At 40.5% G+C, this 24,343-nt stretch overlaps 3 protein-coding genes and 2 non-coding genes across 5 annotated transcripts; 4 read left to right on the top strand and 1 right to left on the bottom strand.

The window, feature by feature from the left end:
• Nucleotides 1–644: 644 nt before the first annotated feature.
• On the bottom strand, nucleotides 645–11,337 carry LOC113007827 (high affinity cGMP-specific 3',5'-cyclic phosphodiesterase 9A). Its single transcript, XM_026144791.1, has 14 exons — nucleotides 11,226–11,337; nucleotides 9,708–9,869; nucleotides 9,569–9,620; nucleotides 9,298–9,400; nucleotides 8,890–9,032; nucleotides 8,758–8,817; nucleotides 7,074–7,251; nucleotides 5,203–5,325; nucleotides 4,580–4,672; nucleotides 4,434–4,501; nucleotides 3,793–3,895; nucleotides 3,619–3,723; nucleotides 1,519–1,665; nucleotides 645–1,132 (listed from the first exon to the last, which is right to left on the bottom strand). The coding sequence occupies exons 1-14, from the start codon at nucleotides 11,311–11,313 to the stop codon at nucleotides 941–943; spliced, it is 1,617 nt and encodes a 538-aa protein (XP_026000576.1). The 5' UTR covers nucleotides 11,314–11,337; the 3' UTR covers nucleotides 645–940.
• Nucleotides 11,338–12,965: 1,628 nt separating this feature from the next.
• nifk (nucleolar protein interacting with the FHA domain of MKI67) lies at nucleotides 12,966–18,287 on the top strand. Its single transcript, XM_026144792.1, has 6 exons — nucleotides 12,966–13,218; nucleotides 13,811–13,939; nucleotides 14,665–14,773; nucleotides 14,881–15,092; nucleotides 15,848–15,910; nucleotides 16,262–18,287. Exons 1-6 carry the CDS (start codon nucleotides 13,096–13,098, stop codon nucleotides 16,472–16,474), a joined length of 849 nt encoding a protein of 282 aa, XP_026000577.1. The 5' UTR covers nucleotides 12,966–13,095; the 3' UTR covers nucleotides 16,475–18,287.
• Nucleotides 14,465–14,595, top strand: LOC113008547 (small nucleolar RNA ACA64). Its single transcript, XR_003270039.1, has one exon. It is a non-coding gene; the product is annotated as a small nucleolar RNA ACA64 (small nucleolar RNA).
• Nucleotides 15,947–16,077, top strand: LOC113008548 (small nucleolar RNA ACA64). The gene has a single exon (XR_003270040.1). It is a non-coding gene; the product is annotated as a small nucleolar RNA ACA64 (small nucleolar RNA).
• A 3,052-nt stretch (nucleotides 18,288–21,339) lies between the features above and the next one.
• On the top strand, nucleotides 21,340–24,255 carry LOC113007829 (CD276 antigen homolog). Its single transcript, XM_026144793.1, has 5 exons — nucleotides 21,340–21,433; nucleotides 21,619–21,981; nucleotides 22,947–23,240; nucleotides 23,344–23,441; nucleotides 23,646–24,255. The coding sequence occupies exons 1-4, from the start codon at nucleotides 21,340–21,342 to the stop codon at nucleotides 23,427–23,429; spliced, it is 837 nt and encodes a 278-aa protein (XP_026000578.1). The 3' UTR covers nucleotides 23,430–23,441; nucleotides 23,646–24,255.
• Nucleotides 24,256–24,343: the final 88 nt, after the last annotated feature.

Genomic DNA, 24,343 nt, shown 5'->3' with positions numbered 1-24,343 from the left:
TCTTTCTGAGCTCTGCAGTATGGTGCCACCTAGTGTCCAGTAATGCATCCTGCACCTGCTGATAATCAGGCATTTGTTTCATTCAAAGTCTCTGTTAAACAACAGCAAAACAAGAGAACCAAACTAAAACTTTGATGTTTTATGGTGTTCTTATTCCAACATGATGACATCAGCCTGTTATAGTAACATTGCAACCACCTACGACTCGAAATATTATTTGATATGGTTTCTTTACCAGCCCATCAGTGTCCCTGATAAGGATAAGCAGATAAGATAATGTATGGTTGGATCATTTGTTGACTTTTTTTTTTTCAAGGTCAACTTTGATCTTGAGCGCTAGCAATGATGGTCAAGGTCAAATGTTTAGCTAACCTGGATATTAACATTTCTGATTGGCTAACACAGTTTTGTGGTTAGGGTCATGTCACTTGCTTGATTGGTTGGTTTGGCATTAAATTATCGTCTTTCAGTTTTCAAGTCTTTAGCACTTTTTAACCCATTTTTTTTTTACAGATAGAACAATGACAACAATACACAGTACAGCAAACTCCCTGTGTGTGTTTTATTAACTGCAAACTAGACCAAGAACAACTCAGAGCACACACACACACACACACACACACACACACACACACACACACACACACACACACACACACACACACACACACACAAACAAACAACAGCGGCAGTCATTACAACATAGTGTTTTCATGGGTACTTCAGCACCAGAGTAACAACGCAGTGTTATGATCCTTTACAAATAATGTTTCTTTCATAAAATACATTCTGTGAGAAACAGATTTATTTTAAAATAGACTTCTGTTGAATGTGATGTTATTCTATTCTAGTTACATCAACGCTGCATGCAGAGAAACTACATCACAGGACGTTTAGTCCACCAAATAATCAATATGACAGTGAACTGATATGAAATCATTCATGTTAACTGTGACTCTGGTTCCGAGGTGTCTGGCCCGGCGTCCGTCTGGCTGTCTTGTCGGCCTCCCGCTGCCTCCTTGCTCTTGGCTGCGTTCTCGCTCTGAGCCCGGTTCTGCTGCTCCGTCTCCAGAGCTTTCTCCATCTCTGTGTAGTAGTCGAGAGCTTTCCGGACGGGATCAATAATGTGTTGCTGCAGAATTATTGCAAAAAAAGTTTAAACTGATTACAATTTACCAAAAAACATGGGTTGAATTTAACCATTTATGAGTTCCTTACTGTAGAAAAAGGCCGGCTGTACTTTAACACTTGCTGAGGACGGGTTTCTGTAAAGTAATTTCCTGTTTTATTTTGTAAATCTTACCCTGTTTACACTGTTCACCATTCACTGTTTACCTGTGCTGCCTTTCACACCAATTAGGGTTTTTTTTTTTGTTTATTTTAGTCTTTTCTTTTCATCTGAGCCACTTATTTAAGATGTTTTGGACACTTTCCTGTGAAAGTCTTCATTAAATTTTGCAAAGATGCTTTCAAAGAAGTACATACAGTACATTTTCTCCATACTTTTGATTTTAATACCTCCAGGCAGGGGAAGAGGTTGGCCAGCTCGATGAAGAGAGGCAGAAGAACAAATCTGATGAAGCCTGTTTGAGATGAAGGTTTGGTAACTTTGTCCCGGTCCATAAAGGGGGTAACGGGAAGGCCCTCCAACTTCTCCACATCACTCTGACAGAACGACAGGAGACAGATTTGACCCACTTAACTTAGTTTACTTCTATTGCTTTATAAGGGGTGTTCAGCTGTGTGGCACACCCTCATTACTGTAAGGCCACGGTGGATGTAACATTTGAATTTAAAAGGTAATATATTTTAGTTTCTGTAGCTTTAAAAAGTGAAGTTACTCTGCATTTGTTATAATGAACTGCACCAACAAGGTCAGATCATCTGAAAAATAAATTCTCACACAACTTGATAACAGACTGTGTCTATAAAGAACCTCACAGTTTGTCTCTGCCCTTCAAAAATCAGCTGGACCGTCCCTGAATCTCATGGTAGAGCCAAAACATTTAGAGTATCAGTCGGTTCCCCGAAGCTCATCCGGGACTTGCTGTCATAGCAACAGAGCCGTAAGCGTAAACCTGCTCGGGAGCAGGTTTACTTTATGTAAACAGGATTAGATCGCGGCCACGCAGGTATGTCCGCTTCATTTATACGAAAGCAACAGCGATATTTTTCCACTGTTTCACCATAAATAAATATTATCAATGTAACTAAAGATAATGCAGCACTTGATCCTTTTATTGATGTCACACAGATACATACAGGTCATTTCCTAAAAAAGGGAAATCTACTATTAACATTCTATTACATGTATGTGATTATTACAGATGTAATTCATATTTCAGAGTAGTAATTGTAAATTACTTCGTGTAATCAAGATGAGAGACCACGGCTATAAAAGCGAAGGTGGATTTGGGAAGCCTGTCGCAGCCATGTCCTGTCCGTATACGCGACCAACCCATTGCGGAAGGTGCAAGATTGATAAGGAGAGTTTTCAGAATTCAGCGTATATTGCGGGACAGACAGGATCCTTTAGCTCAGCGCGACAGTGTGCTCATAGAGAGATATCGATATTCCCGTGAGGGTATTATTTACTTAACCAACTTGTTGACGAGGGGGTGCAGGACCACCACCTGTCTTTTGTTGCTCTGCCCTTTTCTTGGTTGCTGTTATAAACAAACAGATTATTCCAGGGTCTCTTTCCAAGAGACTAAAAGCAATATAAGTGATAAATATTACCATTCTGTAGAATATTCTTATATTTCACTTTTACTTGTTCCCATGTTCTAGTGGGTCCTGTCGTGGCTCTAATGTGACAGAGGATAAAATATAACATATTATAATATAATGTAATATAATATTGGATAATATAGTGTAATATAATAAATCTACCCTACCGCCTACTGGTGTTGGCCAGAGGGGCCGATGGCGCGATATGGCAGCCTGGCTTCTGTCAGTCTGCCCCAGGGCAGCTGTGGCTACAACTGTAGCTGCCTCCCCCAGTGTGTGAATGTGAGAGTGACTGAATAGTGGCATTGTACAGCGCTTTGGGTGCCTTGAAAAGCGCTATATCAATCCACTCCATTATTATTGTTATTATTAAATTACTTACGAGTTTAATTTGTCAGCAACTTCCTGCCAGCCCTCGCTCCTTGCTTTTGCAGCCTTTGCAGTGTTCCCTTGCGTTCTGATTAAACTCTGAAACTCCTGAAATCCCTCTCTCAAGAGTTCTTGCTCTGCTGCCGAAAAATACCGAGCCGAGCGCGCTCCGTCGACATTTTCGCCGACCAATCAGAGGGTTGCCGATCAATGTTTCTACTATCGATGCGTAGCCCCTTTTACGACACCCAGTGATGTCACATTACTGCGTCCAGCTGTAGTAATCGTCAACAGCAGGTGTGTTCGGGGAACCGGATTAGCGAGCTCACGGTTAGCGCGATGATTTGATCTTGGATGTGTCATTTGATCTTGGATGTAGTAAGCGACGTACGAAGAACGGGCCCCAGGTCACTGTGCTCCAAAACATCCCTCTTTAAGTTACAGATATCTCATCAAAAACAGCATCATATCATATTGTCACTTTGAAATGTCTTGACAAAGTTCAGCAGGAGTCGGTACCTGGTTGAAGAATTCCTGTAAAAGACAATCCAGCCAGGGCTCAGCCACCTCCATGGGCCGGGCCTCGTTGGATATGTCGCTCACTTTGATCAGGATCGTCATTAGCTGCACAAACAACAACAGTAAATAGATGTATACATGCTTCCAAATTTTCACGGTGCTCTGTAGTCTTACCACGTCTCTGTGGTCCTTGTTGGTGAAGTCAAACACTGGAAGGATGGACTTGAACTTGTTGAGAACCTCATTGTGCCTCGACATGTCGGTGGCCAGAATGCATCTGAAACAATCAGTGCTCATTATAAATTCTGTGCTAAGATATCATGATGAACAAGAGCACTCAGAGATCACAACTTCCCCACAGAAGGCAAAGACTACACTAACACATTGATGGTTTTTTTTTGTGTTTTTATTATAAAATACTGATGTCATCTTATGACATCATTGTGACACTGTAGGGTGTTGTATTGACAAAATAAAAAGTGTTTTGCACTGCTCTCTGCGTGCCCTTTCTTATGATATATTACTCAATATGGTTTCTACAAAGTTTTTTCAAGGTCAACTTTGACCTTGGACGTAACAATGAAGGTTAAGGTTAAATGCTTAGCCAAACTAGGTACACATGTCCCTTAAGGTCTAGCATTTTTACACAAAATTAAATCACCTTTAGCTTGGTTTCTACCGGCACACAGAATTTGAACATGATATCTTGAAAATTGTGGATGCTAGACTGCTAACAAACAGACAGACAGGCAGACATATTCCCTCCTTTTGGGGGGAGAAAAATTAAAAACATGACTATTGGAAGATGATCTCACTTGATGATCCCCTCTCGTATCCGTTTGTACTGATCCGTGGACAGATTCCTGAAGATGTTGCTCTCTGTCTATGAAACAAAGACTCTCGGGTCACTGTGGAGTCATCCATGCATGTACGCAGGTTAATGGAGGGTTTTCATTCTTACCCTCTCCAGTATCTCGAAAGCTACAGCACAGTGGTGGTTCTCCAGAGGAGAGATGTCATTGTAGCGCAGAGCGAGTTCAGTCTGAGCGTTTATCTGAAGGACAGTCAGACATGAGATTCTTACCAAAGTTCAAGCCTCAACCTTATTTTGGAAAACTGGAAAATTCAGATGAATAAAACATCACAGAGTGTTGTAACATCATCTGCACTGAAGTCCCAGCAAAACCTGTGTTGGCTGTTCTTCTACAGTGCAAAAGGTGGTAGTTTCGAAATAACTGGTATAAAAGATTTTAAGCGATGAAACTACACAGAATTACATGGACTGGTTCTCAAAGAGTCTCAAAGAGACTTTTCCCTAATCTTAAAGGAGTTTCATTACTATATGAAAGCAGTAAGTGCCATCCATTACATGCAGAAAATTGTTGCCATATCACAGTTTTACATCATCTAGTGAGAAAATGTGTACAAAAATCGCACCGAGCCAAATTTTCAGGTTGAATCAAAATTCTGTTCTCATATTCTGATATGTAGGCCGGGAGTGCTCTAACTCCAACTGGTACAACAAACCACAATGCAGGTCTGAGTTTCAGTACTAGGGAAGCCTAAAAAGTGTGCTTTGTGTACCTGATAGGCATTGTTGTATCCCGTGTGGTCGAGGTCGTGGCAGACTGCAGAGGTCAGCATAATCAGCAGGTCAATGCTGTCCATCTTACTCCTCAGGTCAGTCAGCCAGATCAAACCATACATCTGCTCAGAGGGAAGACAAACAAAGGCAACAACACAAATGGAGAGAATGAAGAAGAAGGATTTACCTGCATTTATTGGTATCACTTTATAATGTCCAATTTTTATTTCAAATTAAAATCTAATTATATTTACCTACAAATACTTAAAGATGGGCACACTAGAATAAGGGGGAACAAGTCCCGTTCTTAGAGGAAACAAGCAAACAATTATACCGTAAGTAAATTTGAAAACTGTGTAATTTCATGATAATTTTGCAGAAATGCCAGGGTGCTAGATAGGAGAGTTCATCCGTTAGTCGAACTTCAGAGAAAGGAGGAACAATGTGATTTTCGTCCTGGTCGTGGAAGACTGGACCAGCTCTTTATTCTCGCAAAGATACTTGAGGGTGCATGGGAGTTTGCCCAACCAGTCTACATGTGTCCTGTAGGAGGTGCTTTGTGAGCATGGGGTGTCTGGCGTATTGCTTCGGGCCATTCGATCCTTATACAACCATTGCAAGAGCTTGGTCCACATAGCTGGCAATAAGTCGGACTCATTCCCAGTGGGTGATGGACTCCGGCACAGCTGCCATTTGTCACCGATTCTGTTCATAATTTTTATGGACAGAATTTCTAGGTGTAGCCAAGTGGCGGAAGTCTTTCACTTGGGTGGTCTCAGAATCCCATCTCTGCTTTTCGCGGATGATGTGGTTCTGTTGGCTTCAACGGGTGATGGTTTGCACTGGAAAAATTCACAGCTGAGTGTGAAGCAGGGGGAATGAGAATCAGCACCTCCAAATCTCACCTGGAAAATAGTGGAGTGCCAACTCCGAGTTCCTTCCCCAAGTGGAGGAGTTTAAGTATCTCAGGGTCTTGTTCACGAGTGATGGCAGAAGGTAGCGGGAGATCGACTTTCGGATTGGTGCTACAGCTGAAGTGATGCGGACGCTGTACCGGTCCGTTGTGGTAAAGAGAGAGCTGAGTGTAAAAGCGAAGCTCTTGATTTATCGGTCAATCTAAGTCCCTATCCTCATCTATGGTCCCAAGCTGTCCGTAGTGACTGACAGATTGAGATAGCAGATACAAGTGTTGGAAATGGATTTCCTCCGAAGGTTCGCTGGCCTCTCCCTTAGAGATAGGGTGGGAAGTTCAGCCATCCGGGAGGGGCTCAGAGTAGAGCCGCTGCTCCTCCACATTGAAACGAGCCAGTTGAGGTGGTTCGGGCATCTGATAAGGATGCCTCCTGGGTGCCTCCTTGGTGAGGTGTTCCAGGCATGTCCCACCGGGACACACTGGAGAGATTATATCTCTCGGCTGGCCTATGAACGCATTGGTGTTCTCCCAGATAAGCTGGAGGAGGTGGCTGGGGAGAGGGAGGTCTGGGCTTCTCTGCTTAGGCTGCTGCCCTGCAACCTGGCCGCCGTGGATAAGTGGAAGAAGATGGATGGATGGATGGATTTTGCAGAAAAACACAATATTTCTTACATATGCGTAAATATGCTGTACTTTTCGGGGTTTGTGCTATATTTAATAATTTGTAGACCTGTGTGAGCTTTTAGTGATGGAGCCAAAATATGCCTCACAACCTGAAAAGTGCTGTGTACCATTATTACCATGAAACTACACAGTACTTAAAATTACTTTCTTTGTTTCCTAACTAACTTTTTACCCTCTTATTCTAGTGTAACTGCCTTTAAGTATTTGTAGGTAAATTTAACCACAGCGTAATTGGGAATTACGGCCTTAGTTGCAGGCGTTAAACATACTCACCATCTGGGTCACACAGAAGCAGTGTTTAAAGTTGTGGAAAGGGATGTTGTTGTATCTGCGATAGATTTCGAACAGAAACTGCTGCAAGACTTCGGGCTCGATGTTGAAGGTTGGTATAAAGTCTAAATCTGTGTACATGACTTGCAGGAGCACCATAATCTCTGCATCCTCCCACTGCCTGCACATCACCAGAAAAAAAAATCAATAGCCAACCAGTCAACATTTGTCCTTCCACTCGGATTTCCAGGCTAAATGTGACCTGCCAATTTTCAGCTTAACAAAAAAACCTTGAATGGTGAAATGTTTTCTAATGGACACACAGATAATGTAAAAGACATAAATTTCCCATTGCTACAAAGTCCAAGAATGGATCTTTCAGCACATCTTTCAAGACAAGATTTTGAGGAAAGACAAGCAGACGATAATTATTCAACACAGAAATGCAGAAGCTGTGGAGTCAGCTGAAGTGTTGAGGAAGGAAAGAGGACAATTATTGAACCATTTAGACATATTCAACCCTCTGATGCCAAAGTTGGAATAGTGAGGACCATAACCATCTGTCATGAAATTCTTTTCTTTTAAAAAAAAAAGGTGAAAGTCTTGCAAATCCAGAAAGAACAAAAAATGTTATTTTGACTGACACAAACAAAAAAATATTCTAGTGCTGTCAGCGTTAATCTCGCTAAAACGAAATTAACGCCATAACCACATTAACGCGTCAGATCTCTGTTAGCGAGTTCGCCCAGTGCCTGTGGCTGCACACCTCATTAATGCTCGTTAACGCGTTAGCGCCGTCCAGCCACACGCATCAGGGTGATCTGCGATAACTCGCTAACAGAGATTTGCCGCGATTAATGCTGACAGCACTAAAATATTCATAAAAACATCAGTTTTCACTATATTTCTCCAAAATTTAGTGCAGGTATAGCGTTATCACCTTTCTGTTTGCTGGGACCCTGTTCCCACATTTGTTTATCTATCTACTGAACATCTACTTTTGCATTTTTGCTTAAAACTCATGTGTTTTTTTCTTTTCAAACACATGTTGGACTGTGCTCACGAGGAGTGGTTGCACTCCTGTGTTGAGAAACATACGAACACACTGAGGGTTTTAGTCTTTTCAGTAAATTTGTTTACAGCAGCAAGAGTGCAGGATCACATCAGAATTATTCCTGATAATACTGCACTGGCCAACTTGCAAAAAGCACATTTTATCAGGTCTTTAGAGGAATCCTGTAATTTAGCTCCAAGCTTTAGGTGTGTAGGTTGAACTTAACCTCATCGATGCTCCTCTATTGCTGCAGGTTTGCTTTAAAAGCTTTTGGACAAATGAAAAGATAACCGAACCTTAGTGAATGCATGGCGCTCACTTCAAACGCGGTGTGCATATTAAGGCTTTTATAAAGACCTTCTTTTAATTAGCGAGTCCTCATCCAGGCCTATTCATATTGAGATGAGTGTGCGGATCAGAAGAAAAGGCTGAGGGCTTCCATCCTCTTCAGAAACACATCAGATGTGTTTGTTGGGCACGACTGTCATTGGCTGACCGCCTGCCTCACTGTCCACGGAGGAAACAGGTGCGCTCGTTTATTTAGGATCACAAAGACGCATCAGGGTGATGAACACAGATTCAGCAGGTGACATTAAAAGCAATTGGATTCATGCATTTTAAAGCAAAACTTACCAGTTATCAAAGGTTGGCGTCTTCAGGTACTGCCTCACTTCCTCAGATACCTCCAAAGTGCTGCAAAGATTGTGGCATGAGGAGTAAGAATAGCAAATTATTCCAAACATTTTAATGTGAATTTTTACAAACCTCATTTGCAGGAACTTTTCCCGCACATGTTCACACTCTTCCCTGGTTTTACGCAGCGTCCTTTTGTGGTAGAACGGTGAGGGCTTGTGGGTTCCCTCCGAGAGATCTTTGAACAGCCCCAGCCAGCTTAGATGCTCCACACTCTGAAGACAAATGAGCACTGAACACAAACCTACTGGAGCTCACACTACAAATTATTACTGACTTCTTCCTAAGTGATTATTTCCCCAGCCCTGCTGCACTGTGACATCTAATCATAGGGTTCCCCCACCTGCCAAACCCACTTTATCCCCATGTTTGTCTCTAAGTTTTGAATTTAAAAAAACTTCTGGTATTTTTGTTCAGTTATTTGAGGCGGAACAAGCTTAAACAACACAACACTGGATGTGGGAAACTTTGCTGGGATACCTCCAGTTTCTCTCTGAATGAATCCACCTGCTTCTTCATCTCATACACAACTGCAGGCGTCTCGCCAGCCTCGATGAGGATTTTCTTCTCCAGGCCCTGCAGTCTGGGATCAGTGAAGCAACCATTCATGAACTTTTCAGCTGTACGTGTCATGGCTCAGATTCTGGTCTTTAATGCCTGATATGAGACTTTAAAAAGCACACTGATGGTAGCATACCTAAGAGATCTTTACGCATGTTCTCTCCTTTAATACCCAGCCTGCCCCACCTACCTTTTTTCCATGGATGACAGGTCAAATCCTAGTGCACCAGCAAGCTCGGCACCTGAAATGACATAAAAAGATGGAGACTGTCAACAGTTTCCATGTGAACTAGATCACTGCCATTCCCACGATGCCTAATTAAAGATACCTAAGAGCTCACTGTTACAGTCGGCAGCCACCACCTCCAGCTTGTAGCACAGGTTGGGGCTGTTGGGTTCAAGGCTCGGAGAAATGTTGATGATGTTGCCTTTAGGGTTGTACAGTTTCAGGATGTCATGGGGTCCGGCCTCGGCGGCAGAGCGGAACAGATCTAGAAAGACCAGCTTGAGGTTTATTTTATAGAATCACTTGAGGAAATCCAGGAACTGTTATTCAAATGAACAGATATATATAACCACGTCCAAATTACTAACCAACTTTGATATGAATCATTTCATTTAGACTTAAATTTTTTGTCTGTTCTGAGCTATTTTGAAAGTTTTCTTGCATTTTGTTTTCTTTAGGTTATTGGTATAATTTTTGTGCTAACACTTATATAATATTTGTAAAGTGCTCAGTATCTAAACAACCCATTATCGTCAAACAACTGTAACAACCAGCAACACCAACAGTCACCAACAACAATCCACAACCAGCAACAATCAGCAACAATCAGCAACAACCACAACCAACAACCACCAATAACAACAATCAGCAACAACAACCAACTATAACAAAAACCAACATCAACAAACAGTTTATCAGAAAAAAGTAAAATCTACTTAAGAGGGGTGATTTACACAAATTTGGTTAGTGTGGTTGTGCTATACTCATACTTGGGTATTCAATATGAACTTCCATAATCATACAATGTATATTAAACTAAAAGAGCTCTATTATTTATATTCATAGCACTTCATCTAATATTAGTTTATAAATGTTTTAATATACCCAGTTCTCAGAGAATTACAGTACTTAGAGGGCTGAGGGGGGTTTTGCCTTAATGTGCCCCATACACCGTAGTGTCTCAGAAACACGAGCAGCCCCGAACATGATTGGGAGGCATTAGGCACTGCAGGAGTCTCTATTATAATTATCAGTCACAAACGCTGAAAAACACGCATCACACATGTAAAGTTTTCTATAAATGACTGCACTGAAATATTAACCAAAAAAAGATGTAAAGGTAAACATTTTTGACAGTGACTCGATTCTGAGCTTCCCACTGCAGAACTGTTTAGAAAAATCTAGCACAAATTAAGTGGAACGAGTGTCTACAACTATGCAGGTACAACGTTCAGATAATTCAATACAGGAAAGTAAACTTCAAAAACTAGTACAGTAGAAGTTAAATGCAGTCATCTAAATTAAGTAAGAACACTGCTTGCAGTTACAGCCCTGTTCTAATGAGTAAAATCTGCAGTATGTAATGTGCGTGGAGACCATGATGCCAAAGGCTGAAGCTGCTGTGAGAGGTGAGGAGCTGTCAGTGGCAGCTGTATTTGCAGCAAAGACTGCTTTGTCTTATGTTGATCCATTTATCAAATTTGCTTTATTGATTTTAGTCACAAAAGAGTATTTCCTGAACTCTAAGCATAAGAATATTCCACTTTAATTCATTTGTCCAAAACAACACGTTAGAATGCATTTGATCATATGAAACATAAACTTCAGCTTCGGCTCCTACCTTTGACATCCTGAGCCGGACAATCAACCGGGAACTCCGCCTGCTCCGGTCTCCCGTTCACCGTGAAGTAGATTACTTTTGTTTCCATGTCATGAATCTAAACCCACTGACGCTGCTGTGCGCACTGCTGATCTGGCTCTGATGTCTATCTCCTCTTATTATCTTAATGATAAACACTCGACCCCCTCTCCACCTCCTCCTAAGCTCCTCCTCCTCCCCTGCCTTTGGACTCCAACATTTCTCAGAGCAATAGCCAACTGTCTTCACCCGAAATTTAGATTTTTATGACAATTACAAAGGTTATGAGTTTTTTTTTTTTTTTTTCAAAAAATGATTACAGTAGTGGTTCTCAAATTGCGGGTGACAAATTAAGGGCACAGAGGTGAACATGGTGTTGATTTTTAATACAAATATAATTACAGTTCTACAAGAAAGAGAGAATGGTCTTTATAGAGTCAAACTGAGAATGAGATAACCAATCAGAGTGTTTTTGGCTGATTTTTAAGTGCTGTAGCGAACCTGCTGTTTAGTGCACGTTGTGCCCCTATGCTGTGATGCTGTGTTCATAGGCACATTGCTATGAAAGAGTATTAGGACCATGTTAAGAATTTTATAGAAGGTACAGGAGCCATTGCAGTTGTTTGGTTGAAACAACAACCACAATCTCCCCATTTAGACTTTTATTCTCAAAATACTAATTAAATTTAATGTCGAAATTTCAACTTTAATCCTAATATGGCCATTTTTTTTCTAAATGTGAAAACTTTTATATGTGCTTTTTTTGTTTGTTGTTTAAAATTTGACTTTTATATATTTTTAGTTCATATTTTTGTATTTTTGCTTTTATTCTCCACAGTTTTAAGTTTTCTTTCATTTTAATTTTGATATATTTCATTTTTATGTATTTATTTATTGCATTTGTTTTCAAATTTATTCAATTTTCTTTCCAGTTTTTGCACAAATGTGTTTTTCTTTCCTTGAAATATTTATCTTTTTTGTAATTTAAACTTTAAGACTTTGTACCAAAATGTATGAAATCTTATAAAATAAAATATGATGCCTGCACAATGACTTTTTTCAGTTTTACACATTTTTATATTTCAATTCTTAGGATTGGTTATTGGAGCAGGAATTTTTTATCATAATTAAAATGTTATGAGATGTTTCTTATGAATAGAAATGTAGAGGTTCTCAAACTTAAGTAAAGATGCGCACAGCCAGGTGAGACATAAGAAGTGATAATCACATAAGAAAATGAGATGTTGATTTCCCCTAAATATAGCTTCTACTACTACTACTAATGATAATAATAATAATAATGATGATAATAATAATAATAATAATAACAACAACAATAATAAAAAAGAAGAAGAAGAATTAACTAAAAACAAGATTTAGCCCAAGATTCTGACTTTAACTTAATTTAATTTCAATTCAATTACTTTTTATTTTTATTTTCCATTTTTTGTTAAATAAACACGATATAAAATGTTAAATTTAAAGGAATATGTTCAAATTAAATGTACCAGGAACATTTTCTAAAACATTCTTAAAGAGGAATAATTTTAATAAGTACCTTTGTTTTGTTTTACTTTCACTTTCCTTTAATTAAAACATTGTTTAATTTTTTTTACTGAGGTTTTATTTTCTTTCTTTTTTGAGCGTACTAACAAACATACCTCCGCACCTGTAGGTGTCGCTGCACAGAGCGCGGAGCTGCAGACGTGACGCGATTCTCCGGCACTCGTTGGTGTTCAGCGCATGTGCAGCCGGATGTGGGTCATTATCAGCAGCAGCATCGTGGTTTATGGACGGCTAAGTGAGTGTTTGTCTCAGTTTATGTGGCGTTTGTAGCTTCCAACAGCGAAAAATGAGTGAAAGTGGCGCCGAAGCGGCTCCTGCTGCGGCCAAAGAGCTGCTGGCGCTGAATCCTGCACAGGAGTCCGACTTCAGAAAGAAGGTTCAGGAGGTGAAGAAGAAGAAATCAGGCAAGGTGGGTGAGACATGTGGCCTTGAAGGAGACCCGATAGTCTGCAGTTATTTTTCTTTTGTTTACTGTCGCTTAGTTTACTCTAAGACTGCCTATGTCTCTCTCTGTAGTCTGTGTTTAACTCTGGTTCAGGTGCCGTGACATCTTTATAGGCTCGTGGTCTTTACTCTGTCAGTCGGCCCACGTGCAGCGTATTTACTCAGGTTTACAGATGTAAGGCAGGCCCATTTAAAAAAAGAAGAAGAAATGACATCCTGTCTCAAGTTATTAAGTTTACGGACTGAGAAGAAGATTAATGTTATTACAGTAAAGAAATAAAGAGAACTGGCCCCAAAGAAACGTGACCAAACTGAATGTAAACTGATTTAAACAAGAAAATCTGTAAATGAGGCGAACATCTGTATGTTTAATATATATAAAGTGTATTTATTTTGTACTTTTATTTTGTAGACGTTTTAAAAGCCGGCCTGGGAAAAATAAATCTTTAAAGTTGTTTTTTCTCATAATTTAGTCTGTGCATTATATTGTATTATAAATCACAGGTGAAGGCCCAGCTCTCTGTGTAATGTGGTGATCTGTCTTTCCCCCATCACAGGCAAACCGTCTGACCCCAGGAGTGATTTACGTCAGCCACCTGCCCCGAAACCTGGTGGAGCCTCAGCTCAAATCTTACTTCGGTCAGTTTGGGAAGATCCTGCGGCTGCGGCTGTCCCGCAGTAAGAAGGTAACCCTGAACATGTGGAAACAGACGTGTGAATGTGTGAGGGGCGATCAGAATCTTCAACTGCATCTCTAAAACTTTCACAGCTATTGCAGCGATGTATCACTTCCTTAAAAACTTCACTTGGAGTCTTTTTATTTTTATTTTTGATAAAACTTTAGAGGGAAATGGTCACCGTGAGGCTGATTATAGATTGTGTGGTTTGAGGCCTCATAGCCAGAACAGAAACTTCCAGATAAAAAATCTCAGGTATAACTCACCAGAAAAGGAGCCCACATGTTGCATCTAAGCAAAAAATGACCTTTGAACTATAACTTGGTAAAAAGTTGCAGGGATTTGTCTCCAGTAACAAAGTAATAAAACTGACTCCCAACACCTCCGTGTTTAGCAGGAGCAGTCGAGGAACTTCTTGATTGCTATTCTTGAATCCAGCACGCTCTGCAAACATTCCGATTTCTTTATTTTGGTTTAAGTAGTCCAGGCAGGAGCCTGTTTGAAGCTCCACTTCTTAAAATCTGGAGTTTTGGCTGAGACTGAAAATGATCTCAGATGTAAAAGTGGTCTGAGGTCAGATAACTGAGCCTAGAGTACTCTGGTACATTAAGCTTATCACCTGCTCTGCCTGTTATCAGAGTGATAAAACCCATGTGCCAACAAACATCTGGAGGGAATGAAAACATCTGAGAGTCTGTGACTGTCACTTTATTCCTCTCTCTGTTTGTTTGCAGACTGGTAACAGCAAAGGTTACGCTTTCATCGAGTTTGACTGCGATGAAGTGGCGAAGATCGTTGCAGAGACGATGAATAATTACCTGATGGGAGAGAGACTCATCAAATGTGAGTCAAACCTCATCTTTTAGATCCTGATTCACAGGAAGTTTTCCTCTAAGGGTCTTATTTCCTACCTGATGTTTATATAAATGTATACTTTTTTTTCCTCCCAGGTCAGGTGTTTCCTCCCGAGAAGGTGCACGAGAAGCTGTTTGTCGGCTCGGAGCGAGGGTTCAAAAAGCCGACGTATCCCGCGGTAACGCGTTACAACAAGAAGCACACAGAGGAGGAAATTGCAAAAATGACCGGCAAGCTGCTGCGCAAAGAGTCGAGGCTCCGAAAGAGGATTGCAGCATACGGCATCGAGTACGAATTCCCCGGATTCGTAAGTGTTTACACGCTGGAGCGGAAACATTAAACGGATTTAGGTTTTAAAAACTGGAAATGTGCCGTGACATGGCGGCATATTTAAAGGCGTCTGATTTAAGTAATGGATTTCTTCCAACTAAATTCCAAACAGCGTGCAGCTGTGATCTGTTCAGAAGCTTCAGTTTTTACAAAAAAGAAAAAGGATCTTCAGAGAATTACAGCGATTTGGAATACTGCTGATTCCATATAAATTCAACTGAATCTGGAAAGACTTTCCCACCTGTCCCCCTCAGAATCATCTGGTTATTTACAGAAACTTTAGATTATTTAATGAAGCCATGCACACTTTTACCCTCATGCTTTCTTTCCAGTCATTCCCTGCAGGAATCTCCCCACTTCAAATGCAAATTCCACAAACTAAACTCAGGGCTGTTTGTAGCTTAATAAAAAGGTTTTCAAAGTATGAAATCCTGTGATGTGCTGCGATTTAAGCCTGCGGGCTGCTGGGACTTGCAGTAGACTCCCTGCACAGTAAACAGTGAAAACTACAATCAGTGTCTTCATACTCTTTATTCTGTCTGAGCAACAGTCCAGAAAGTCAAAGCAGATTGTCTTTAACGTCAGGCCTCAGTTACTGTGTGCAGTCAGGACTGTTACACTGTCAGCTCGGCTTGGTCAAAAAAAAGTGAATTTTTTTTTTTTTTTTTTTTTGAGATTGTTCTTTCCGAGGTCTTATAAACTTCACCTTCACTGCTCTCTGTGCTCTTCCAGGCGGCTCAGGTTCCTAAGAAGAAGTCATCCTCCGATGCCGGGAACGTATCTTCGTGCACTGACGTAAGTCTTGTTGTCATGTTTGGTTTTATGTCGGGCGCAGAGTGAAAATGGCCCCGGGTCTCTCAGTGGTCTGGGGTCAGATAACTGCGCCTAAAGAACTGCGGTGCGTTAAGCTTATCGCGCGTGTCTGATAGTGCCAGCGTGATAAAACCCATGTACCAACATTTAAGCCTCTTACTTAAAATAGATGCATTTAACAACAAAATCTGCAAAGAAAGGATTGATATCATCCAGAGAGACAGAAGAAAGGTGTTGAATTTGATGCCTGAGCTTCATGCTGTACTTCCATGCAGTACTGGTTTTTACCACAAGGTGGAGCAGTGAGTCAGTGTAATCTTTGCTCTTCTTTAGGACAGCACACCTGTCTGCACACCCTCTTTCCTCGAGAGAAGGAAGTCCACGGCGGCGGAAAATGATGCTGATGATGAGATCATCATCAAGATGCCAGCTGTAGACAAAGAGGAAGACTCTGAGGAGGAAGACTCTGAGGAGGAAGAGGAAGAAGGGAGTGACGATGAGGAGGAAGAGGGAAGCGAGGAGGACTCTGAGGAGGAAGCAGAGTGAAAGTCCTGAGTTTTGTTGTGGACTCTGAGAGCAGAGAAACGAACGTCAGGATCCTGAACTGAATCGTTCTGTGTTCAGAAATCGATGGGACATGTTTGTGTGACGGACACCGCTGAAGGCGAGCTGCGGCCGCGCGTGTACGACACACGAGGCTGCGTTTAGATTTTTTTGCTTCGTCTAAAAATGTGTAAACTATAATTCTTCAACAATAAATGTAAATATGGAAGGAAAGCAGGCGGGAAGGTAGATCGCTTCACATTTCAGCCACAGACTGTATTTAAAAGATGGTCGCAACCAAAGGGGCGTCACCTTTGTTGAGGATACCTGCCACCATTTACTTTTCAAATTCTGAAGTGTGTGTGTGTGTGTGTGTGTGTGTGTGTGTGTGTGTGTGTGTGTGTTGAATACACTTTAACTGCCGTGTATTCATCAGACCTCTGATAACTGAGGTAATTTTGATCGCAGCGCATCTGTGAATTTATTAAATATTTTCCCAAATAAAATTAAAAGTTTATATTAAAACCAACCAGAGATTTCCGATTTGTTTTATAGCCTCAGATTTTCCAGTGTTGCACTTTTAGACGTCGTCTAAACGCCCGTTCACCCTTACTGGAGATTTGACTCGGTGGAATTCTACATCATAACCACGAACGCCTCTGAAACCCGACCCTGACTAAATGGCATGTCGACAAAGCTCACGCCTCTTGTGATTGGCCTGTTGAGTACCATCACCTCTCCTGTTTCCAGTTATGTTTTTGGGGCAGTTCTTGAATTTAGCCGTCAGAATAAAATTATTGTGTCAGTATAAGGAAAAATAATCATACGGTCAATATAAGGACCCAAATGTCTGCAAATTCATGGTGGGAGATGGCTGAGTCCTTCAGAATGAGCAAAGAAGTGAAAAAACTAGAGGGACAAATTTAAGAGTGAGAACCTAGAGGAAAAAAATACCTGGCTTTTTGATTGTATCAGCTGTCAAATAAAACGGGGGCATAATCTCACCATAAATGCCGCTGCTAACATAGGCTACATTATTGACTCTGCAAAGACTCATTGCAGAAGTCTAAATCAGGTCTCTGATGAACACTTTTTGAGTGAAAGTTGTTGGAAAAAGGTGCGTCTGTGTTTCCTGAAGTCAACGCACGTGGGGTCAACTTGTGTGTGGACTGTTTTATGGACAAAAAGATGTGACAACATGTACAGGCCAGTGTAGAAACATAAAAATGGAGAATCGGGGTGAATCTGCAGTCCCTCCTGTGTAGCCTCATCTCATTTTAGTCCGTTTAAAATTCAAACTTCTGACTGATAGTCTGGCTCTTTAGGAATTGAGCAAGCATCTGATGCAGCAGAATCATCAGATTATTTAAAAACTAAGTCGACTAATGAGGAAGAGCATGCTTGTTAGTGTGCAGAGTGCTTCAGCATTGACAGATTTCTGCTTTTAAAAATGAATGATGTAAGCGTCTGAATAAACAGAGGGGGCAGAGAATAAGCTGTACTGTAGTGAACTTTTAAAAGAGCTTTGGAAAAACACACAAAAAACTAATTTCTCTGTTGAGTAAAATCTGAAGCTCGCACACTTTGCGGTAGTTTCCCGGGAGAAACCAAAGCTGGAGGCAGTGCAGAGAACCTCAGCAGGGGAAACAGGAGTGCTGAGCTGGTGAAGTTTTGAAGACTGAAAGCTGAAAGTTTTTCTCTGAATCGAGGGGACGATGTGACTGCTCCCTCGTTGACTAACAACTAATGACAAGCATACGTGTGTTTATCTTTGAACTTTATTTAATTCAGCTTAATAAAGTGTGACTTAATAATGCATATGTCTCTTTTTGAAATGAAGCTGTTGAACTGATTTGTTTTTTAAAGGTGTTAAATGTGTTTAGTCTTTCAATTTAAACTTTAAGTAGAAAATTTGCTTTCTTTTTTTATTTTTAAACTGAAAAAAGGGTGTCCCGATAAAACCCTGCAAAACCCCCGCATTATAAATAGAACTTCCCACTTCCTGTTTGACAGATTGGACCTTCGGTGTGTAGCACTTCTCTGTAACAATATGAAAGTTTTGAGTGTGTGGTTAGTTTTTACAGCGAGAAAAAGCTGGCGAGCGGGGAAAATCCTTGCAGGAGAGATCAGAAACTCCACACAATTCGTTTTATTACCAGTAAAAGGGCTGAAAAAAAAATTCCGTACTTCAGCATAAGTAATGTGACGCTCCTGAACTGGCCTCTGTTTACTATTAATTTACAGGAAATCTGAGAAATGCAACTGACTCAGTCTTTGTTTTTTCTGTAAAACATTTCTCTAAACTTTCTATGAGTAACAGCTGTTACACAGTTGTAAGTATGATTTGGTTCCTGAAAAAAATTGCAGCAATCGTTAAGTCCTGTTGGGTAAAACTAAACGACGCCACTTGATACTGATGCTCACCCGTAGAGACGATCCATACCAATGCTGGGATTGGTATCAGATCGATAATCTGGCTCTATCCTCCAAGTTCAGCATGTAGCCCACTGAATTGTTTGTTTTTTTTACAAATTAAAAACTGTACTTCAAACATGCACAATAAAAAAATCTCTGAATCTTTTTGCGTTGAAAGTCACATCTTTTAATAATAGCCTACAACACATTTAAACAACAGAAGTTGACCCAAAGACAGGCACGTATACCTTCCTCTTCTCAAAACAAAACCGAAAGGTGTGTTAACTTATTATTGTGGAAAATGAAAGTGATTTGGTGGTAATTGAAATGTGTTCAGAATTTGGTGAACTGAGATTGATCTCTTAAGCTATGAAACACTGCTCTCCCTTACATAAGCTGCCTTTATAGGTTAAAAGTATCAGTATCGGTATTGATATCAGCAATACCTCCCCTGTATTTACCGGGTGTTTTTGACCTTTCAGACGGGGAATGTAGACTATTAAAACATTCCTCTTTCCGAAGAGTTTAGAAGAAGGTCTTGTATAGAGGTTATCCTGCCTGTAAACACAATAGCTCAAAAAGTTTTGAATCAATTCCAACAAAACTTTGCAGGGGTGTAGACCACCGCTGGTCTACACCCCCCAACCAGATCGGTTTAATGTCAGACAATATTTTCACAGACCGGCCTTTAAGCTGTCACGGATAAACAACAAAATAAAATGATACGATCAAGACAAAAACTGTGGTGTTTTGTAAATACAATAATAAACGTGAATTCACTGTGTAATTGTGTAACTTTATTAGCAGAGTCCTCCGGAAATGCTGCAACAACATTAAGAGCAACATCCTCCGCTCTGCCCCTTAATGCCCTCTGGTCACTATGGTAATGCGTAAATATTTCTTTCAAAATAAGACGCACAACTACAACATGGGAAAAGATCCAGGGAAACCGAGTTAACGATAAAAACCCTGAAAACCATGAATTTCACACCTGAGCCTCAACTCTCGTGGCCCGGTACCAGTTCGTGACCCGGGGGTTGGGGACCGCTGGGGTAGAGTGCAGTGATGTTAACAGTCTAATAAAATTTGGCCTACATCTACTGAGGTCTTGAAGGTCAGCAGATTGATCTTAGTGTCAAAGTGCTCTGTAGACTTAAACCTATGATTCTTCCTGCCTTTGTGTTAGGGAAAATATTCTAAAACACTTCTTCAGTAAAGACTCAGAGAAACACACAGAACTTCTTGCTAGCAAGGGCAGCCTCCAGACTGAGACTCGCGCTGAGCACTGCCCCTGGTCTTTATTTTATACTCCATTGAACGTGTGTACGTGTGTGTGTGTGTGTGTGTGTGTGTGTGTCCTGCTGATCAAAGGGTCATAAAAGGTACATCCTTGGTCAGGAGAAGGGTGAGGAAGTCCAGCAGTTAAAGCACTTAGACTAAAACAAACGTAACTACGTTAATCCTGCCATAAAACAATAAAACCAGGTACAAGCCCTCTCGTTCTCCCAGGACGTGGGGGGGCATTCCTGGGGTGCACGCCAAGCCTGCAGCCTGCAGCCTGCTAGAGATCACACACAATTAATTATATGCCTCTAAGTATACATGGTTGAATATTTCCTAATACAAATAACTACATGCAGTATTCTACCATATGCAAACTTATATCACTAAAAGATTATACTGACTACTAAATACAATTTTCCATTGACACTTTGTCTGTATTAACAACATATAGGCACGTAGGGGATGACATACGGGGATTCTAAGTATCTTCCTCTGGAGGTCAACCAGGGTCAAACTTTCATAAAATGTCTATTATCTTTAAAATTATGTCTTTTACAATTCTACTGCCTTTGTTTGTATTGGAAATATTTATGAAATGATGCTGTTATGCCTGGGCTGAGGTAATAAGGTAATAGGCTTCGTCTGGCCACGAAACTGCTTGTCAGTCATCTATCCCAACAAAAACTATACAGAACGAAGATCAGTGATCACAGGGTGGGTGGAAGACGCGATGAAGCACCTCGTGATAACACCAAAATAAGATAAGATAGAACTTTATTAATCCCTCGGGTGGGTTCCTCTGGGAAATTCGATAATTCGAAAATGTGCAAAGGATGAAAAAAATGACGGGAAACCGTGCAAAGTTGTGCAGTTTATGAAGACGTGCCAAACGTTTTTGTCTAACCTCACACCTCCGTTTAATTGTCTTTGTGACCATTTGACCTTTGACCCTACAAATGTCACATACTCCATTACACATAATACGCATTGCAAAACCTGCATAACTATTAACAAGTCAGCCATATTCTTGTGAATCAGAAATAGCAAAGAACTGTTAGAGACATGCGTCATTACTTTAAAATGGTCATCAAAGCGAATTTAGGGGAAGTCCCGATGACGTCTACCGCATCTCATAAGAGGAAGCGGAAGATGCACCATGCCTGGGCACCATGCGTCTAAAATCAGTTTTGTCATCTCGATTTATAGGAAACATCCTCACAAAAATGGCTATTCTGCTTGGACTTTTTTCTGCTCTCCTGTTTGGTAAGCTTTATATATTTTTATGCAAAGCCTGTGTGTTTACATTAAAGAAACAAAGTCAGCTGGTTTCTGTGGGATTGGGTTTGAAACTCATATTAAACATGGCTGTTTGTTGCATCATCGAAAAGTCCAATACCGGTGTTTGAGACTCATTAACTGCTTTCTTTTTTTTTTTTTTTACATTTTAGTGTCTGAAGCCATATTTGTGTACAATGTCAACTCAACCATCATGGACTCAGCACTCCTGGGATGTAGCGTACCAGTTAAAACAGACTTGAAAAATCTTCGCTTTTACTGGCAGGATGAAAGGAAGGCTGTTTTGTACTCTTTCAATAAAGGAAAGACAATGTTCACGCATGTAAAAGACCCTTATCTGAACAGGACCGCGGCCTTCACCCAGGAAATGACGAAAGGAAATATTTCAGTCCTAGTCAAGAATTTGACTCTTGGAGATAATGGGAGGATATTTGAAGCTTACGCTGCAGTTTTTAATGGTTCGGAGACAGTGATGCAGACCTCAAAAGTTTGCCATGCAAATTTGTATGTAACAGGTAAGAGAGGAAGTTGGCTTTGCTGATGTTTATGTTTTATGAAGAAGTGAGTATACCAGCGAAATTTCTGAAAAAGGCTTTTTTGAGTTAACACTCAAAGTTCACACTAAATATGCATAAGTTGTTTGGGATTAAAGAGAAGATATGTGAACTCTTTTCCTTTTTGTGAATTTCACTTTAGTTAGAGCACATGATTTTAAATCATAATGGATTGCATAACTAAAGACGCAACTTCCCATGTAATTTATTTTTAACTCACTACATGTAAGAGTTATCTGACCCAGCCCTGGTCATGAAGTAAAAGTGACCTTACAGTTGGGATTCTCTAAAGTTAATTTATTTTAACATAAACCTTCGAACTAATTTTGCGTTTTTTTTTTTTTTACATTTGGCTAACTACCTGCTAGCTAAAGATATAAGATATAAAATAAAGAAAAAAATGAGAGATTTAGCTGATTTTGAAATATGTTATTAGCTGTGGAATACAACAGGCTAGCTGTTAGCTTTGGATAAAACTGGGTTTATGGTTAGCTTTAACGATCAGAAGAAATTACTTCTACTGATTTAAAGGTATTAGTGGATGGATATTATTAGCCATGACCATGCAAACTATAGTTGATCACAGAGGGTTTTGGGAGCCGGTTGGGGAATAAACGCTTTTCTCTAGCAACAGATCGGTTGCTAGGGAAAGATTCAGGTCACTGATTGGTCGGTAGGCCTGTGTGACTTTAGCAGTCATTTTCCCAGCAACTACCACCAACCAGTCAGGAATTATTCATTTCCCCTCATGACCAGTCTCGATGTCAGACAAGTTAATGTCATCACGTGTCTGCAAAACCTCAGTAGGTAGAATGATGGTATCAGTTTGATTAATCTAACTCTCACTCGAAACCGAACAAGCATTCTTAAAGATGAAAGGGACTTTTTTAAAAATTGACTTTAACATTCTTCCCCTCTCTCCTCAGTGCCTTACAAGCACCTCAAGCTGGCTGTAAACACTAAAACAATGACTTCAGTGTGCACGCTGCATGGTGTATTTCCAGCTCCTGAGATACGCTGGACCATCCACTACAACCACTCTGAATCCTTGGTTGAGTCGAAGCATGTCCACACTAAGACAGAGCAGGATCCTGAAAACTATTTGTACACCTCTAGCAGCACTCTCCACATCCCTGCAGATCATTACCGAGCCATTACCTGTCTGTGCCACAACCCCACTTCAAATACGACTCTGAACGCCACTTATACTTTAAGCAAAGGTAGGTTAAAAGTTCATAATGCCCTGTTTTCAACATGTTGAGTCAGAAAACAGGAAACAGGAAGAGCTTTGTGGATACAGACTGTGTCTTTCTGCTTCTCCAGGTGCAGCAGTGTGGAGTTTACCTGGCCGGACTGCAGGTCTCATAGTGGCTGCTGCAGTTCTTCTAACAGCTCTGCAGCAGCTGTAGTTCACACATGATGTGAGTTGATCGACAGAAGAAGCTTTTTTCAGGTTTATATATGTTTAAAGGACGTGTATGTGTTTCTGTCTCTTGTGTATGTGACACAGCAACATCTTAGTGCCTTTACATTTTGAATACAGGTATTAGAAATAGATTAATCTGTGTATTTTGTCCACCTGAAGATAGAAAAATCTGTTAATTTATTTTCTGTTCCTTTCTCAGGGCCTGGTTTTGGTGGTGGACGACTTCAGCTGGTCTAGGATATTCAAAGTACACCAAAGTTTGTGTGACTTTTGATGTATTTATAAGTGTATTTATGCCACACTACTCCAGTCTTATTGCAAGCCCAAATCAGAGACTTTTGAAAATGCTGCTTATCCAGTTTCAGTCTGGCCTGGACGGGAAAACACAGACTGAGTTTCATGAATCAGAAAAATGAAACCAAAAGATCACACCTAGGATCAGGTTCCCTGTGTGGTTTCATCCATTTCGTGTCAGTAGTTACTTCAGGATTTCATAAAAGGAACAATTGCGCACACATGTGGGTCAAAAACCTCGAGGTGGATAATAATAGTCCTGCTAGTTTTGTGTTCAGTGAAGGGAGTGCGGGCAGAAGATGAAAGGAGTAGAGATTGTGAAGGTGGATGAGTTTAAATGTTTGGGCTCGACCTTCCAAATAGACAGAGCAGACGAGACGTGAAGAAAAGAAACAGAGGAAGACCTCGGAGATTCATGGATGTAGTGAAGGACTGGTGATGGGGGAGGGTGCTGGGAGTGATCTGTTTTGAAAAGCAGCAGAAATCTCCTTTTAAACTTGTTTGGTTTTTTTAGCACTATGATTGTGAAGCACTTTGTTATATTTATCTATATGAATAAAATGTTATTTTACTTATGCTTCTGTTTCTTATTTTACAGTTTTG

The sequence above is a fragment of the Astatotilapia calliptera genome, chromosome 16, assembly GCF_900246225.1.
Source record: "Astatotilapia calliptera chromosome 16, fAstCal1.2, whole genome shotgun sequence".
In the NCBI taxonomy this organism is placed as follows: Eukaryota; Metazoa; Chordata; class Actinopteri; order Cichliformes; family Cichlidae; genus Astatotilapia; species Astatotilapia calliptera.
This window is presented reverse-complemented; position numbering and strand designations above follow the sequence as displayed.

Coding starts and splice junctions, on each gene's coding strand:
- LOC113007827 (XM_026144791.1), bottom strand. CDS start 11,313: ATGGAAACAAAAGTAATCTACTTCACGGTGAACGGGAGACCGGAGCAG. Junction 9,621..9,707: donor CTGTAACAGTGAGCTCTTAG/GTATCTTTAATT, acceptor ATGTCATTTCAG/GTGCCGAGCTTGCTGGTGCA. Junction 4,502..4,579: donor CTTTCGAGATACTGGAGAGG/GTAAGAATGAAA, acceptor TTTGTTTCATAG/ACAGAGAGCAACATCTTCAG.
- LOC113007829 (XM_026144793.1), top strand. CDS start 21,340: ATGCGTCTAAAATCAGTTTTGTCATCTCGATTTATAGGAAACATCCTC. Junction 21,434..21,618: donor TTTTTCTGCTCTCCTGTTTG/GTAAGCTTTATA, acceptor TTTACATTTTAG/TGTCTGAAGCCATATTTGTG. Junction 23,241..23,343: donor CACTTATACTTTAAGCAAAG/GTAGGTTAAAAG, acceptor CTGCTTCTCCAG/GTGCAGCAGTGTGGAGTTTA.
- nifk (XM_026144792.1), top strand. CDS start 13,096: ATGAGTGAAAGTGGCGCCGAAGCGGCTCCTGCTGCGGCCAAAGAGCTG. Junction 14,774..14,880: donor GGGAGAGAGACTCATCAAAT/GTGAGTCAAACC, acceptor TTTTCCTCCCAG/GTCAGGTGTTTCCTCCCGAG. Junction 15,093..15,847: donor AGTACGAATTCCCCGGATTC/GTAAGTGTTTAC, acceptor GTGCTCTTCCAG/GCGGCTCAGGTTCCTAAGAA.